The 14,727-nt window shown below is 46.0% G+C and overlaps 1 protein-coding gene across 1 annotated transcript in view; it reads left to right on the forward strand.

The window, feature by feature from the left end:
* The window catches only part of znf827 (zinc finger protein 827), an 87,588-nt gene that overhangs the window by 56,301 nt on the left and 16,560 nt on the right, over nucleotides 1–14,727 (forward strand). Inside the window, exons 6-9 of the mRNA XM_084188678.1 lie at nucleotides 2,331–2,576; nucleotides 4,672–4,726; nucleotides 5,186–5,286; nucleotides 9,148–9,291. Coding sequence (XP_084044804.1) covers nucleotides 2,331–2,576; nucleotides 4,672–4,726; nucleotides 5,186–5,286; nucleotides 9,148–9,291 — 546 coding nt within the window. The remainder of the gene's footprint in view (nucleotides 1–2,330; nucleotides 2,577–4,671; nucleotides 4,727–5,185; nucleotides 5,287–9,147; nucleotides 9,292–14,727) is intronic.

The following is a 14,727-nucleotide window of genomic DNA, read 5'->3' on the forward strand; positions in this document are numbered from 1 at the left end:
AGGGATCTCCTCCCAGACCTGGACTAAAGCATCCGCCAACTCCTGGACAGTCTGTGGTGCAACGTGGCGTTGGTGGATGGAGCGAGACATGATGTCCCAGATGTGCTCAATTGGATTCAGGTCTGGGGAACGGGCGGGCCAGTCCATAGCATCAATGCCTTCCTCTTGCAGGAACTGCTGACACACTCCAGCCACATGAGGTCTAGCATTGTCTTGCATTAGGAGGAACCCAGGGCCAACCGCACCAGCATATGGTCTCACAAGGGGTCTGAGGATCTCATCTCGGTACCTAATGGCAGTCAGGCTACCTCTGGCGAGCACATGGAGGGCTGTGCGACCCCCCCCCCCCCCCAAAGAAATGCCACCCCCACACCATGACTGACCCGCCAAACCGGTCATGCTGGAGGATGTTGCAGGCAGCAGAATGTTCTCCACGGCGTCTACAGACTCTGTCACGTCTGTCACATGCTCAGTGTGAACCTGCTTTCATCTGTGAAGAGCACAGGGCGCCAGTGGCGAATTTGCCAATCTTGGTGTTCTCTGGCAAATGCCAAACGTCCTGCACGGTGTTGGGCTGTAAGCACAACCCCCACCTGTGGACGTCGGGCCCTCATACCACCCTCATGGAGTCTGTTTCTGACCGTTTGAGCAGACACATGCACATTTGTGGCCTGCTGGAGGTCATTTTGCAGGGCTCTGGCAGTGCTTCTCCTGCTCCTCCTTGCACAAAGGCAGAGGTAGCAGTCCTGCTGCTGGGTTGTTGCCCTCCTACGGCCTCCTCCACGTCTCCTGATGTACTGGCCTGTCTCCTGGTAGCGCCTCCATGCTCTGGACACTACGCTGACAGACACAGCAAACCTTCTTGCCACAGCTCGCATTGATGTGCCATCCTGGATGAGCTGCACTACCTGAGCCACTTGTATGGGTTGTAGACTCCGTCTCATGCTACCACTAGAGTGAAAGCACCGCCAGCATTCAAAAGTGACCAAAACATCAGCCAAGAAGCATAGGAACTGAGAAGTGGTCTGTGGTCACCACCTGCAAAACCAGTCCTTTATTGGGGGTGTCTTGCTAATTGCCTATAATTTCCACCTGTTGTCTATTCCATTTGCACAACAGCATGTGAAATTTGTCAATCAGCGTTGCTTCCTAAGTGGACAGTTTGATTTCACAGAAGTGTGATTGACTTGGAGTTACATTGTGTTGTTTAAGTGTTCCCTTTATTTTTTTGAGCAGTGTATATACATACATACACACACACACACTCTCTCACTCACACACACACACCAGTGAACCTGTACTAGCTGCCTAGCTTCCTGAGCGAGTGTGTGGTGATGCCCTCTAGCCCTACATAATCACACAACTAGACAATATCCACTCAGGAACGGAACGCTTTAGGGGTTGAATGGATGTTACTGCCCAGGTTTTTATTACATGGTTTCATTAACATTTTTGGAATTCCAAACATTTTCATTTGAATTCAGACTCGTATTACTTCGAAGAGGTTGAGTGAGGACATTCCGTAGTTTAGAGTGCTTGTGATGGATGAAGATTTAAGTATGAGTGGAATGAGAGATCTTGTCTGTATCTGATTAAATGTACAGAATGTCCTCAGGGTATGTTCAAGGCATTAACAAGGTTTTTTAAAGGTTATTTATCTTTGAACATCAATGAGGTAATATGAAGTCTATGTAGGGTTTGTATGATAAATTACGTAAATGTAAATAAATAAACTTAGCTAGCTATATTTTGAGGATGAGACACACATCCATGAATCATCTGTAAAATGCAGAGATTAGGACATTACCGGGAATCATATCCACTTACTAGTCATCTTTGAGGAAAGCCAGTAGAGTTGTATGCAGTATAAATATATTATAAATCTTTTGGCTAAAACAGAACTGGCTTTTCTCAAACTATAAGGCAAATGACTTCCCTCCCTAATATATACACTAAATTTACAAAACATTAAGGACACCTGCTCTTTCCATGACATAGACTGACCAGGTGAATCCAGGTAAAATTTATGATCCCTTATTCCTGTGTGTATCAAGAATGGTCCACCACCAAAGGACATCCAGCCAACTTGACACAACTGTGGAAAGCATTGGAGTCAACATGGGCCAGCATCCCTGTGGAACACTTTCATCACCTTGTAGAGTCCATGCCCCGACGAATTGAGGCTGTTCTGAGGGCAAAGGGGGGGTGCAACTCAATATTAGAAAGGTGTTCCTAATGTTTGGTATACTCAGTGTAGCTAGGAGTTGTCACAGGAACGCATAGATTCAACCCTGTTACTCACTGTCCTCTCATCCAATCCCCTCCCCCAGAGAGCAACAAGGACGCTGCCCACTACCAGAAGGTGACGGTGAAGGCAGAGCCTATGGAGGTGGACCCGCCCAGCGACCCGGCACCGCCCCCTTCTCACCTGCTGGCCTTCAGCACTTTACGTGCATGTGAGAAGAGTGAGCCAATGGCCAGCCTCCCTGAGGCGTTGTCCCGCCCCCAGAAGCAAGACCTCTTCTCCCAGGACATATCGGTCAAAATGGCCTCCGAGCTCCTCTTCCAACTATCAGGTGCGCAATGTTCTCTATGATACATACACACAACAGCTCTAATACACACATACGACACACACAATCTCTCAAACATACACACACATGTACACACACACACACACGACACACACCTCCCTGACTACATTCACACACACCTCTCTGTGGCACCTCAGTGTCAACGTTGAAACATGGTGTGATAGTTAGCCATAAAATCTCTGTTTCTCTTCCATCCTCTGGAGGCTCTGCGGTTAGGGGACACTATATATTACCTGTAATGTGCTCTGTAGGTTTTATACACACTTCTTCTCTACTTGGCCGTGACCATGACATTGAGACGGCAGACAGCTGTTTGTATTGCCTGATGACAGAGCTCTGAAGTGGAGCCTGCGTCCCCCAAGAGGGGGTTGTGGGGGGGGGGGGTGCAGGAGACTCAGGCCATGCCGTCCAGCTCTAGACCCCCAGTTCTGATTGCTACGCCTAAATGCCTTATACAGTAGCACCTCGGAAATTGTGACAAAAAAACACAGACCGATACGCACTCAAGCCCCCATAGGGAGCAGTGTCTGCAAAGTGCCTGTCTTCCCCCACATCCCTCCCTCCTCTCCTCCTTCTCTCTCTCCCTCCTTCTCTCTCTCTTCCTCGACTCCTTTTCAAACATGCCGGCTCAAGCACACTTGGCTGCACACACTAGCCCCCCTCCGCCCCTCTCTCAATCCCCATCCCCCCCCCCCTTACATTTCTCCCCGTGCGGCATCGTCATGGCAACGCGGAGAGACCTCTGTCCTTGGCGAGCGGTGTGGCGGAGTGGGGTGTTAGGGAGAGGAGGGGGTGGGTGGGGGGGGGGCGACTAGAGCAGTGCCACCCAGGGAGCAAGAGGCTGCTATGATGAGGTCATCACTAGTAGGCTGCTGAAGCCGAGGGACAATCAAACACCTTCCCTGGGTTTTATTACTCTGACCATAGAATTAGGAATTAGAATACTTTAATGGACATGAAAGGTCTTATGACAGCATAAAATGTCAGCCATTTTGGTCATGGAGTTGGTCAACCAGTGTGCTGTGATGATAAGATATTGTGTAAAACAATAATTTTGTAGATTATCTGCACAGTGTTTGTTAGCCAGTTTAACAGGAATGATTCCAATCATTTTTCAAACTAACTGCCAATATGCCAACATTCCATACAAACAATGCCGTCAATCCACTGGCTGAAATCAGTTGACGATAGGACAAGTTGTAAATGCAACAAGTACTGATATTGTATCCAAGAAAACAAACATTGAGACATTTATGGTCTGTAAGTCGCTCTGGATAAGAGCGCTGCTAAATGACTAAAATGTAAATGTTTACATATATTTCATAGGCTATTTATACAGTCTAAAACCTGAACAAACGTTATAATTATATGACAATGTTTTAGGCTAAAATTCATTATTTAACACATTTTCTGATATCACATGCCTTACTTATGCAGAAACATTTAAGTAAAAGCAGTAATTGCATCAGCTATGCCTCTACTGCCATTAATTCCATCTAGACTGGTTTGGATTTCTCCCTGACCACAATGGCTGCCATTTTTATACCATTCTGGAACTTTGAGGGTTTATGACATAGCCCCTCTAGTAATTGAATATGATCTCTTTGACTTTGACCACTTAAAACAGTATATGCCAAGGCAGCGGGACAACCATGCAACTTCCCTGGGTTTTAATACATTATGTTACTATGACCACAGTGCTACTATACGCTACAATCTGGGATTCGTCTTTCAGCAAAATGGTTAGGGAAATGTTACCCCTCTCAAATTCATAGATGGCGCTCTAAATGCATGGACTGACCATTGAACAGATTCCCAGATCCCAGATTGCACCTTTAAATCAGTATCAGACCAAAACTGACCACTAGGTCACATTGAATAATCAATATAATAATAATAATAATAATAATAATAATAATATGCCATTTAGCAGACGCTTTTATCCAAAGCGACTTACAGTCATAATATGCCCTGAAAAACCGCTTCGTGGTTCGATCATAACCACAAAAGGCTTGTTAATGATTTCTCATTGTTGTTAATGACCCTCTTTGATGTTGTGATGTTTTTTGTGTTGCAGAAAAAGTCAGCAAAGCCAACGACCACAAAGACAGCAACATGGTGGGCATAAGCAGGTAAGACAACAACAGAAATATGTTGTATTGTCACATACACCGGGTAGGTGCAGTGAAATATGTTGTTTTACAGGGTCAGCCATAGTAGTACGGCGCCCCTGGAGCGAATTAGGGTTAAGTGCCTTGCTCAAGGGTACATCGGCCGATTTTTCACCTTGTCGGCTCGGGTATTCGAACCAGCGACCATTCGACATGATGAATATAGTGGCTTCTTTTCCACTTAGCTGCTATTTGTACAGTTAGTCTTTTTTGGTATACGGCTTCTGGTTTATCATCGAGATTGGGAGGCCTGGAACTCTGCAACTTTATAAAAGAAATGCTTGATATCATATTGATTGCCTATTGATATCATATTTTACCATAAGCATTTGTTTGTTTGTTAGTTAGTGACCTGTTCTGGCATGATACTGCTCTGTGTGTTCTCTGACTGTTTCCATCTGTGGTTGTGTCCGCTCCTAGCCCCTTCCTGGACGAACGCTTCAGACAATCACCCTTCAGCCAGCGCTCCAAGTCCTCCTCCCCCGCAGAGGCCAGCTCCTCTGCTAGGACAGCCCTCCACGGTGAGACACACACACACACACACATACAGATAGACAGACACATACACACTTACTGTCAGATAGATAGACAGACAGATGCAATTCAGTGGGCAGACTTCTATAGTGAGCCACACACTCATAATGTACACATGCCAGAAGGTTGGCCCTCACAGCTGAGTACAGTAACCTCCCACCCTCCTCAGCCACATTTCCACCTCCCCAGGCCTTTCCTCACTCTCTCACACATCTACCCAGCCACAAGGCCTCAACTCTGGCCAACCCTCTCTGCTCCACCCCTCTTCCTCCACCCCTCTTCCTCCATTCCTCTTCCTCCATCCCTCCACCTCCCGTCTCACTCACACATCTACCCAGCCTTGGGGCTCCCTGCCCTGCCCTTCTCTCCCCTCCCCTGGCCCTGGAATGGGGATGCTCCGCGGCTCTGTGGCTGTCCCTGTGGTGCTTGCGGCAGGCAGGCAGAGATACAGAGGGTAATTAGCCTGTGCCAGCCTCACCCGTCTCTCCCTCCACCACCATCCACCAGTTAATTAAAATCAGATTGGCTCCTATGTGTCAAGGGTGTCCTGATAGTTAATTCGCCCAAATGACTGTCTCCCTTCCCTGGGTGCAACGTGCAGACCCTTGCCTTCGCTCTTTCTCTCTCGTTTATCGCTCTCTCGCCTTTTCTCTCTCTCTCTCTCTTCCCAATGCCCAGTTCTTTCTCTTGTCTCCTTCGATCCCCCCTTTCATATCTCTCTCAACCATCTTTTCTCTGCTTTCGCTTGCACTCTTCTCTTTTCCTGCTCCCTCTATCCCCTTCCTCCCTCCCTCCTTCTCTCCATACCTCCCTCTCTACCCCTCTCTCTCTCTCCCTCTGCCCAGCTGCAGCTGTCCTAGGGGTGCAGTCAGTCACACAGCTGTGTTCTGTGCTATGGGTAGTGACCCAGTGCTCCCATTAACCCAGTTTCCCAGTATCTCTCCAACACCACTCATTATCCAGACAGTTACTCTGAGAATCCCCTTTAGGACAATTCAAACAGTTGCATGGTTGGATTTCATAATGAGTGGTGCGTAGTACCACTTTGCCCATACATTTCCACATTGATGAAAATGTGTCCATCTCTGTGTGGCGGTAATTATGGCTGTTTACAGCAAGTGTGTGTGTGTGGTGACGGTGGCGGCTGTCCTTCCTCTCCCCCTGCCCCGGGTCAAGCTCCAGCCAGCCTTGCGGAGGCTGTGCATCCCTCTCTCCCTCTTTCTCTAGCTCTAATAACACTAATTAAACCATTAACCACTTCAAGGCCCACGCCGGCCCTCTAATTGCCCGAATATCAGAGCTCTGGCTGGGGTTGCTGGGTCACCGTGACCCAAGGATGGCCCCTCGGCCCTGTCCATGGGCTCCAGTCACCCTGGATGACCCCCGCCCGACCCTGCCTCGCCCAGCCGCTCACCTCCTCAGGACAGCTAATGTGATTATGTGGTCTGAGGAGATGAGATACAAGCCCTTTAAGGATTTCTGTGCCCATTCAGTACTGAGAGGAAGAGTAAGGGAGAAGCCAATCTGAGACCGGCGTGGTGGGGCATCACCATGGTGAAGCCTGTCAAGTGAGACTGGTGAATCTTGGTGAATCTTTGATAGAGCTCAGAGTATCACTACTCAAGGGGTCACTGATTCAAGGGGTCAAGTACTCATGGGGGTCATACTGATAAGTGTACTAATAAGTACACTCACACACACCCACAGTCATACACACACACATAAACCAACACACACACACACCCTCCCCTCTACTCTGCCTTAAACCTGTCTCCACCAAGGCATGGTGCGTGTGCCACCTCACATGCAGGGACACACACTCACACACACACACACACACACACACACACACACACACACACACACACACACACACACACACACTGGTCAGCTAGGCGTCGCACTCCCACTGGTATGTCAGGTTGTGAGTCAGAGAGAACGGCAGGTCCAGGGGCCCTTATGAGGAGTGACTCAGTCCCTACAGTAGGACGACAACTAAGGAATCTATTACTAGTGGTATTATTACTGTATAGCCACTTTACTGATATTGTAGAATACCATCAGGGCACAGGCTTGTGGAGGGAAAATATTTAGTTTAGCTTTGTGTGGAGGAGGGTGTGCATTGACGTGAGGGGTTTTATGATGGTGTGTACTGCTCATTCACTGAGAGATTCCCACAGTTCACTCCAGGTAGCTACAGACACAGTAGGCTCTCTTTTCTCTTCCCAGCACCACATGTCCAGGCAGATAAATATGGAATAGTATTTTAGCATCCCTCCCTCTGGACTCTTTCCCTTCCTCTTACTCCTCCCTGAGAGAGAGAGAGAGAGAGAGCTCCCCAAGCCCAATGCTGTAGTTTAACAGTAGATTAACGTTACATGTTTTATCTAGTTTACAATGAACTCAGGATGTATGTTGTGAAAGTAGAAGGGAATCATTTTTTGGGACATGTGTTTGTTTAACTGTAAAGAAAAACATTCCAGTTCCTTAGGTGGTAACAATGGGCACTTTTTGGTTTTCTACCTCAAAGATTCAACACCATTGACCCTTTGCTTAGCCCGCCCCCCTTGGTTACTGTTGCAACCTCGGACAACACCAACTTCAGTACCTGGTACCAAAAGGTATTTGGGTCTAGTGGTACTTATTTTGGCTAATAAATGCCAAAGACACAAAGTAATCGTTCAGTACAGTCATAAATATACAATATAATACTATTTAAAATATATACTAATATAATAATATTTAATTCTATGGGTACAGTCATTTCTGTACTTACCATTTTACTGTTATTTATAAGCTAACAGCAGGTAAATAGTGGACTGTAAAGGGGTGATTTCCAGTGTTCCCTATTAAATGTCCCTATGTGAAAGGCCATCCTGTGTGGAGTACGGTATAGTCAGTCCACTCTCCCCCTACCTTGTCTAATCATTGAGAACAATAGGATCCTAGGTAGTGTGGTGCCAGGCGTCCATTTGAGACTAGCTGCATTGTGTCGATGACGGAAGCCCACCCTGTCCACTTTTTTATTTATTTACCCGATGGAGGGGAGGAGAGGGGGATGAGGAGGAGTGGCATGGAATCCTAATTGAGAGCCGTGCCTTCATCAGAAGGTTAATTCTGTATCTCTTCTTGTCGGGTGAGAAGGTGCTCCCTTTTCTCTCTCACTCTCTCTCCCTCTCTCACGTTTCCTCACCCCTCCCTGCCTCTCCCTCCCTCTCTCTCTCTCTATTATGCCCTCTCTCTCTACCCCTCTCTCTCTCATACTCTCTACCCCCCCTCCCTCTCTCTCTCCCCCCTCCCTCTCTCTCTCCCCCTCCCTCTCTCTCTCCCCCTCTCTCCCTGCTGTATCCCTGGGTGAGACAGGGGGCACAGTGTGGTAGTGTATTACTATATAGTCTGATTAGCATGGACAACCACACACTAGAGAGGGCTTAGGACTCATGGGTGATGGAGGGTACACACACACACACACACACACACACACACAGACACAGACACAGACACAGACACACACACACACAGAGGTGTACTGTATGGAGGGATAAGGAAGGGGCAAGGGGCACAGTGTGGTATAGTCTGATTAGCATGGAGAGGAAGAAAGATTGAGAAGAACTTGAGAAGGCTATAGTGTTTGTTGGTATGAGAAAGATGTGAGGGTTTGAGTGGAGTTGGACTAATATGAAACAAGGTTGGACTCCATTCCGTTTCAGTTGCTGATTGCTTTCCTACAATATGTGGACTTTCAGTTCACCTCCTGGTGCAAATGTTGTGGGGAGGTTATGAGAAAGTTGTGAGTCAAATATGGTGAACTGTGATGGTGACGGTACTCTGTGTGTGTGTGTTTCCAGACCCAGAGAAGGTTGGTGGAGAGCCGGGGGGGAACGGGATGTCCCAGGGGATACTAAGCAGTCAGCAGCTCTACCCCTGTCCTGTCTGTGGCAAGGTGTTCGGCAGGCAACAGACCCTCTCCAGACACCTGGCTCTACACACAGGTGAGTCCACTAAGCACACGAACACACACACACACTCCCTTTGCATCTCTGCGTACAGTTCCCTGTGTGTGTTGTGACATGTCTTGTCATTTGTTCCCTTGGCGTGTGTCTGTGTGTGTGACTGTGTGTGTGTAATGCCCTGTAATAAGTAAATAAAGTTTAGTAGACTGGATTACCCTTTCCTTTAAAGAGATTACCACCATGATTAGTCTCAGTGGGAAAACTGCCCGCGTAATTACCAAGCCAGAAGGCTGCCCTGCGTCCCAGTACACACACACACACACACACACACACGGACGGACGCACTCACTGATGCGCAGACACACACATACGCGCACACACACCGCTGCCCCCCAGAGTGGATAGAGCCAGATGGATCCATACACACAGCATTGGGGCCACACCATATCTGATGCAAAACCACATACTACTGTGTCTGTACATGCTTTTATGCATATTAATACATATGCATACGTACATATAAATACACATACAGTACCAGTCAAAAGTTTGGACACCTACTCATTCAAGGGTTTTTCTTCATTTTTACTATTTTCTACATTGTGAATAATAGTGAAGACATCAAAACTATGAAATGACACATATGGAATCATGTAGTAACCAAAAAAGTGTTAAACAAATCAAAATATATGTTATATTTTTTATTCTTCAAAATAGCCACCCTTCGCCTTGATGACAGCTTTGCACACTCTTGACATTCTCTCAACCAGCTTCACCTGGAATGCTTTTCCAACAGTCTTGAAGGAGTTTCCACATATGCTGAGCACTTGTTGGTTGTTTTTCCTTCACTCTGCGGTCCAACTCATCCCAAACCATCTCAATTGGGTTGAGGTCGGGTGATTGTGGAGGTCAGGTCATCTGATGCAGTACTCCATCACTCCCCTTCTTGGTTAAATAGCCCTTACACAGCCTGGAGGTGTGTTGGGTCATTGTCCTGTTGAAAAACAAATGATAGTTCCACTAAGCGTAGATGGGATGGTGTATTGCTGCAGAATGCTGTGGTAGCCATGCTGGTTAAGTGTGCCTTGAATTCTAAATAAACCACCAACAGTGTCACCAGCAAAGCACCCCCACACCATAACACCTCCTCCTCCATGCTTCATGGTGGGAACCACACATGCAGAGATCATCCGTTCACCTACTCTGCGTCTCACAGACCCGGCGGTTGGAACCAAAAATCTCAAATTTGGACTCATCAGACCAAAGGACAGATTTCCACCGCTCTAATGTCCATTGCTCATGTTTCTTGGCCCAAGCAAGTATTTTCTTCTTATTGGTGTCCTTTAGTAGTGGTTTCTTTGCAGCAACTCAACCATGAAGGCCTGATTCACGCAGTCTCCTCTGAACAGTTGATGTTGAGATGTGTCTGTTACTTGAACTCTGTGAAGCATTTATTTGGGCTGCAGCAGAGGTAACTCTGGGTCTTCCTTTCCTGTGGCGGTCCTCATGAGAACCAGTTTCATCATAGCGCTTGATGGTTTTTGCGACTGCACTTGAAGAAACGTTCAAAGTTCTTGAAATGTTCCGTATTGACTGACCTTCATGTCTTAAAGTAATGATGGACTGTTGTTTCTCTTTGCTTATTTGAGCTGTTCTTGCCATAATATGGACTTGGTCTTTTACCAAGTAGGCCTATCTTCTGTATACCCCCACTACCTTGTCACAACCCAACTGATTAGCTCAAACGCATTAAGAAGGAAAGAAATTCCACAAATTAACTTTTAACAAGGCACACCTGTTAATTGAAATGCATTCCAGGTGACTAACTCATGAAGCTGGTTGAGAGAATGCCAAGAGTGTGCAAAGCTGTTATCAAGGCAAAGGGTGGCTACTTTGAAGAATCTCAAATATAAAATATATTTTGATTTGTTTAACACTTTTTTGGTTACTACGTGATTCCATATGTGTTATTTCATAGTTTTGATCTTCACTATTATTCTACAATGTAGAAAATAGTACAAATAAAGAGAAAAAACCTTGAATGAGTAGGTGTGTCCAAACTTTTGACTGGTACTGTATGAATAAATATTAATACATATAAATACATACACTGAGTGTACAGAACATTAAGAACACCTTCCTATTATTGAGTTGCGCCCCCTTTTGCCCTCAGAACAGCCTCAATTCGTCGGGGTATGGACTCTACAAGGTGTCGAAAGCATTCCACAGGGATGCTGGCCCATGTTGACCCCAATGTTTCCCACAGTTGTGTCAAGTTGGCTGGATGGTGGACCATTCTTGATACACACGGGAAACTATTGAGCGTGAAAAACACAGCAGCAGTTCTTGACACAAACCGGTGCGCCTGGCACCTACTACCATACCCTGTTCAAAGGCACTTAAATATTTTGTCTTGCCCATTCACCCTCTGAATGGCACACATACACAATCCATGTCTCAATTGTCTCAAGGCTTAAAAATCCTTCTTTAACCTGTCTCCTCCCCTTCATCTACACTGATGGAAGTGGATTGAACAAGTGACATCAATATGGGATCATAGCTTTCACCTGGATTCACCTGGTCAGTCTATGTCATGGAAAGAGCAGGTGTTCATAATGTTTTGTTCACTCAGTGTTTAAAGACATGTGAACACAGCACACACTACCGTCTAAGCCAGGGGTGTCAAATGTCCGGTCCGCGGGCCGGATGAGGCCCGCAAACGGGTTTAATCCGGCCCGCGAGATGATTTTGTAAAGTATAAAAATGCGCTGCAATTTTTCAATAAAATAAACTGCTGTTCCAATTGCGTCCACTGGATGGCACAATAGCAATTGTGTTAAGCAAGCAAACTGTTTATACCGGGGCAGAGCAAGTAGGTCAAGTCTGTGTTTACTCACAGCCGAGACATCAGTGACGCTGCAGTGAAAGCTAGCTACCTCATTGCTAATGAAATCGCAGTGGCTTCAAAACCATTTAGTGAGGGTGAATTTGTAAAAACATGCATGATGAAGGCAGCTGAGATTGTGTGCCCTGAAAAGCGTCAGGCTTTTGTAAATATCAGCCTGACAAGAAACACAGTTGCAGACAGGATTTCCGATCTTTCAGTGGATTTGGACAGCCAGTTGAAGCAAAAAGTAAAGTCATTTATTGCGTTTTCGGTTGCAATTGATGAAAGAACGGACATTACAGATGTTGCACAACTGGCCATTTTCATCCGCGGAGTTGATGACACATTGACCGTCACCGAGGAGTTCGTGGAGTTGGTGCCGATGACAGATACAACGACAGCAGCTGATATTTTTACCGCACTCGTCGGCGCGCTGGACAGGGTCGGAGTGGACTGGTCCCGCGCTGTCAGCCTGGCTACAGATGGTGCGCCCTCAATGATCGGGAAAAAAGCAGGCGTTGTGACAAAGTTCAGAGAGAAAGTGCAATCTGCAAAAGGAGGACCTGATTTTTTGACTTTTCACTGTATTTTGCACCAGGAGGCTTTGTGTTGCAAGTCATTAAAGATGGATAACGTCATGAAGGTGGTCATCCAAACTGTTAATTTCATCCGATCCAGAAGCCTGAATCACCGTCAGTTTGACAGCCTTCTCAGAGAGAAAGACCACATCTATGGCCTGCCATACCACACTGAGGTAAGATGGTTAAGCCGAGGTGCTGAGGCGTTTCTTTGATTTACGAGAAGAAATTGAACAGTGTTAGAATTCCATTCCGCAGAATGGATGCAGGACCTTGCATTTATGGTGGATGTTACAGAGCACCTGAATAACTTGAACAAACAGCTGCAAGGGCGCAACAAAGTTGTCACGCAGTATTATGACAGCATACGTTCTTTCAAGTTGAAGCTGTCATTGTGGGAGACGCAACTTGCCGGTGGTGATGCAGCTCACTTCCCCTGTCTGAAAAATGTGTGCGTGACCCAACATGTGGCAGACATGAAGCGGTTCAAAGATAAAATAACGGGACTGTTACGGGAGTTTGAGCAACGCTTTCAGATTTTTGGTGAACTGGAGAAAGACTTCAACGTTTTTTGCTCGCCATTCACCGTGAATCCCTCTGATCTGCCCGTCAGCATCCAACTTGAAATAATAGGCTTGCAGTGTGACACGGATTTGAAGGGCAAATTTGCCGCAGCTGGCTTGGACACATTTAATCAGAATCTCTTGCCAGGTTACCCCAACTTGACAGCCCTCGCTGCAAAACTGTTGTGCATGTTTGGAACCACATATCTTTGTGAGCAAGTTTTCTCTGTAATGAGCATAAATAAAACAAAGCTGCGCTCAAGGCTCACGCACAAGCACTTGAATCACATCCTGAAGTTGGCTGCCACTCAGGATGTGACGCCTGATATTGATGCGCTGGTGAAAGCTAAAAGATGCCAGGTATCAGGAGTCAAATAAACTATGCAACCCCACTTAAAGTGCTACATGAGACACCCTGATATAGTTCTGTGATCTGTGATATACTTCTGTGAATCACTGAGGCATTGTGTGTTTGTGTGTTCTTTGTCCTCAGAACTTTCAAATAACTTGAGGTGTTTTATGATTAATAGTGATGTTGTGCTTTTGGACACACTGTCCTCAGGCTCCAGCTTTATGTTTATATGTTTTTATGTTGATGTGCTATTGTTTTTAATTGATTTTATTTTATTTGTATATTTAACCTATTCTTGACTCTGTGGTTCTTGCACTTGTTTGGGGAACAGGATTTCATTCTTTTTATCTACATTTCTGCCTGAGAAATGACCCCCTGATATAGTTCTGTGATCTGTGAAACAGTTCTGTTAATCACTGAGGCATTGTGTGTTTGTGTTCTTTTTCTTTAGAATTTTCAAATAAACTTGACGTGTTTTATGATTAATAGTGATGTTGTGCTTGTACTATTTTGGACACACTGTCCTCAGGCTCCAGCTTTATGTTGTATGTTGATCGTATTAAAACAAAGAAAACAATCTGAAGTTGTTGTTTTTAAGTTATATATACCATGATTTTTCCGGTCCGGCCCACTTGGGAATAGATTTTCCTCCATGTGGCCCCTGAGCTAAAATGAGTTTGACACCCCTGGTCTAAGCGATCCTTGGGATGAGACATCCAAACAGAGGTCCTGAATCTCAGTGGTTCAGATCAGAGATCTCAGCTCCCCTGGCATTACCACAAGTATAAGGGTCATTGCTGTAAAATATAATGCATTCTCAATTTTAATTTTATTTAAATTAGTATTTTTAATGCACCCACATTTATGGAAAAACCTACATATTATTATGCATGAAAACTCATGGTCCACACACACTAATACAAAACACGCACGCACATACACACATACACTCCCCCTGTGAGTGGGTTGTTTGGCTGAGAACAGCTTGGCCACACCACAGAGAGCAGAAACGGGGGCATATGTCATCACGATGGTTGTTTTTGGTTTACCCAGGCCACACAAAGGTTCCCTGGCTTCATGTCCTCGGGCCAAATG

Source organism: Coregonus lavaretus, assembly GCF_964263955.1.
Source record: "Coregonus lavaretus genome assembly, contig: SUPER_35_unloc_1, whole genome shotgun sequence".
Taxonomy (NCBI): domain Eukaryota; kingdom Metazoa; phylum Chordata; class Actinopteri; order Salmoniformes; family Salmonidae; genus Coregonus; species Coregonus lavaretus.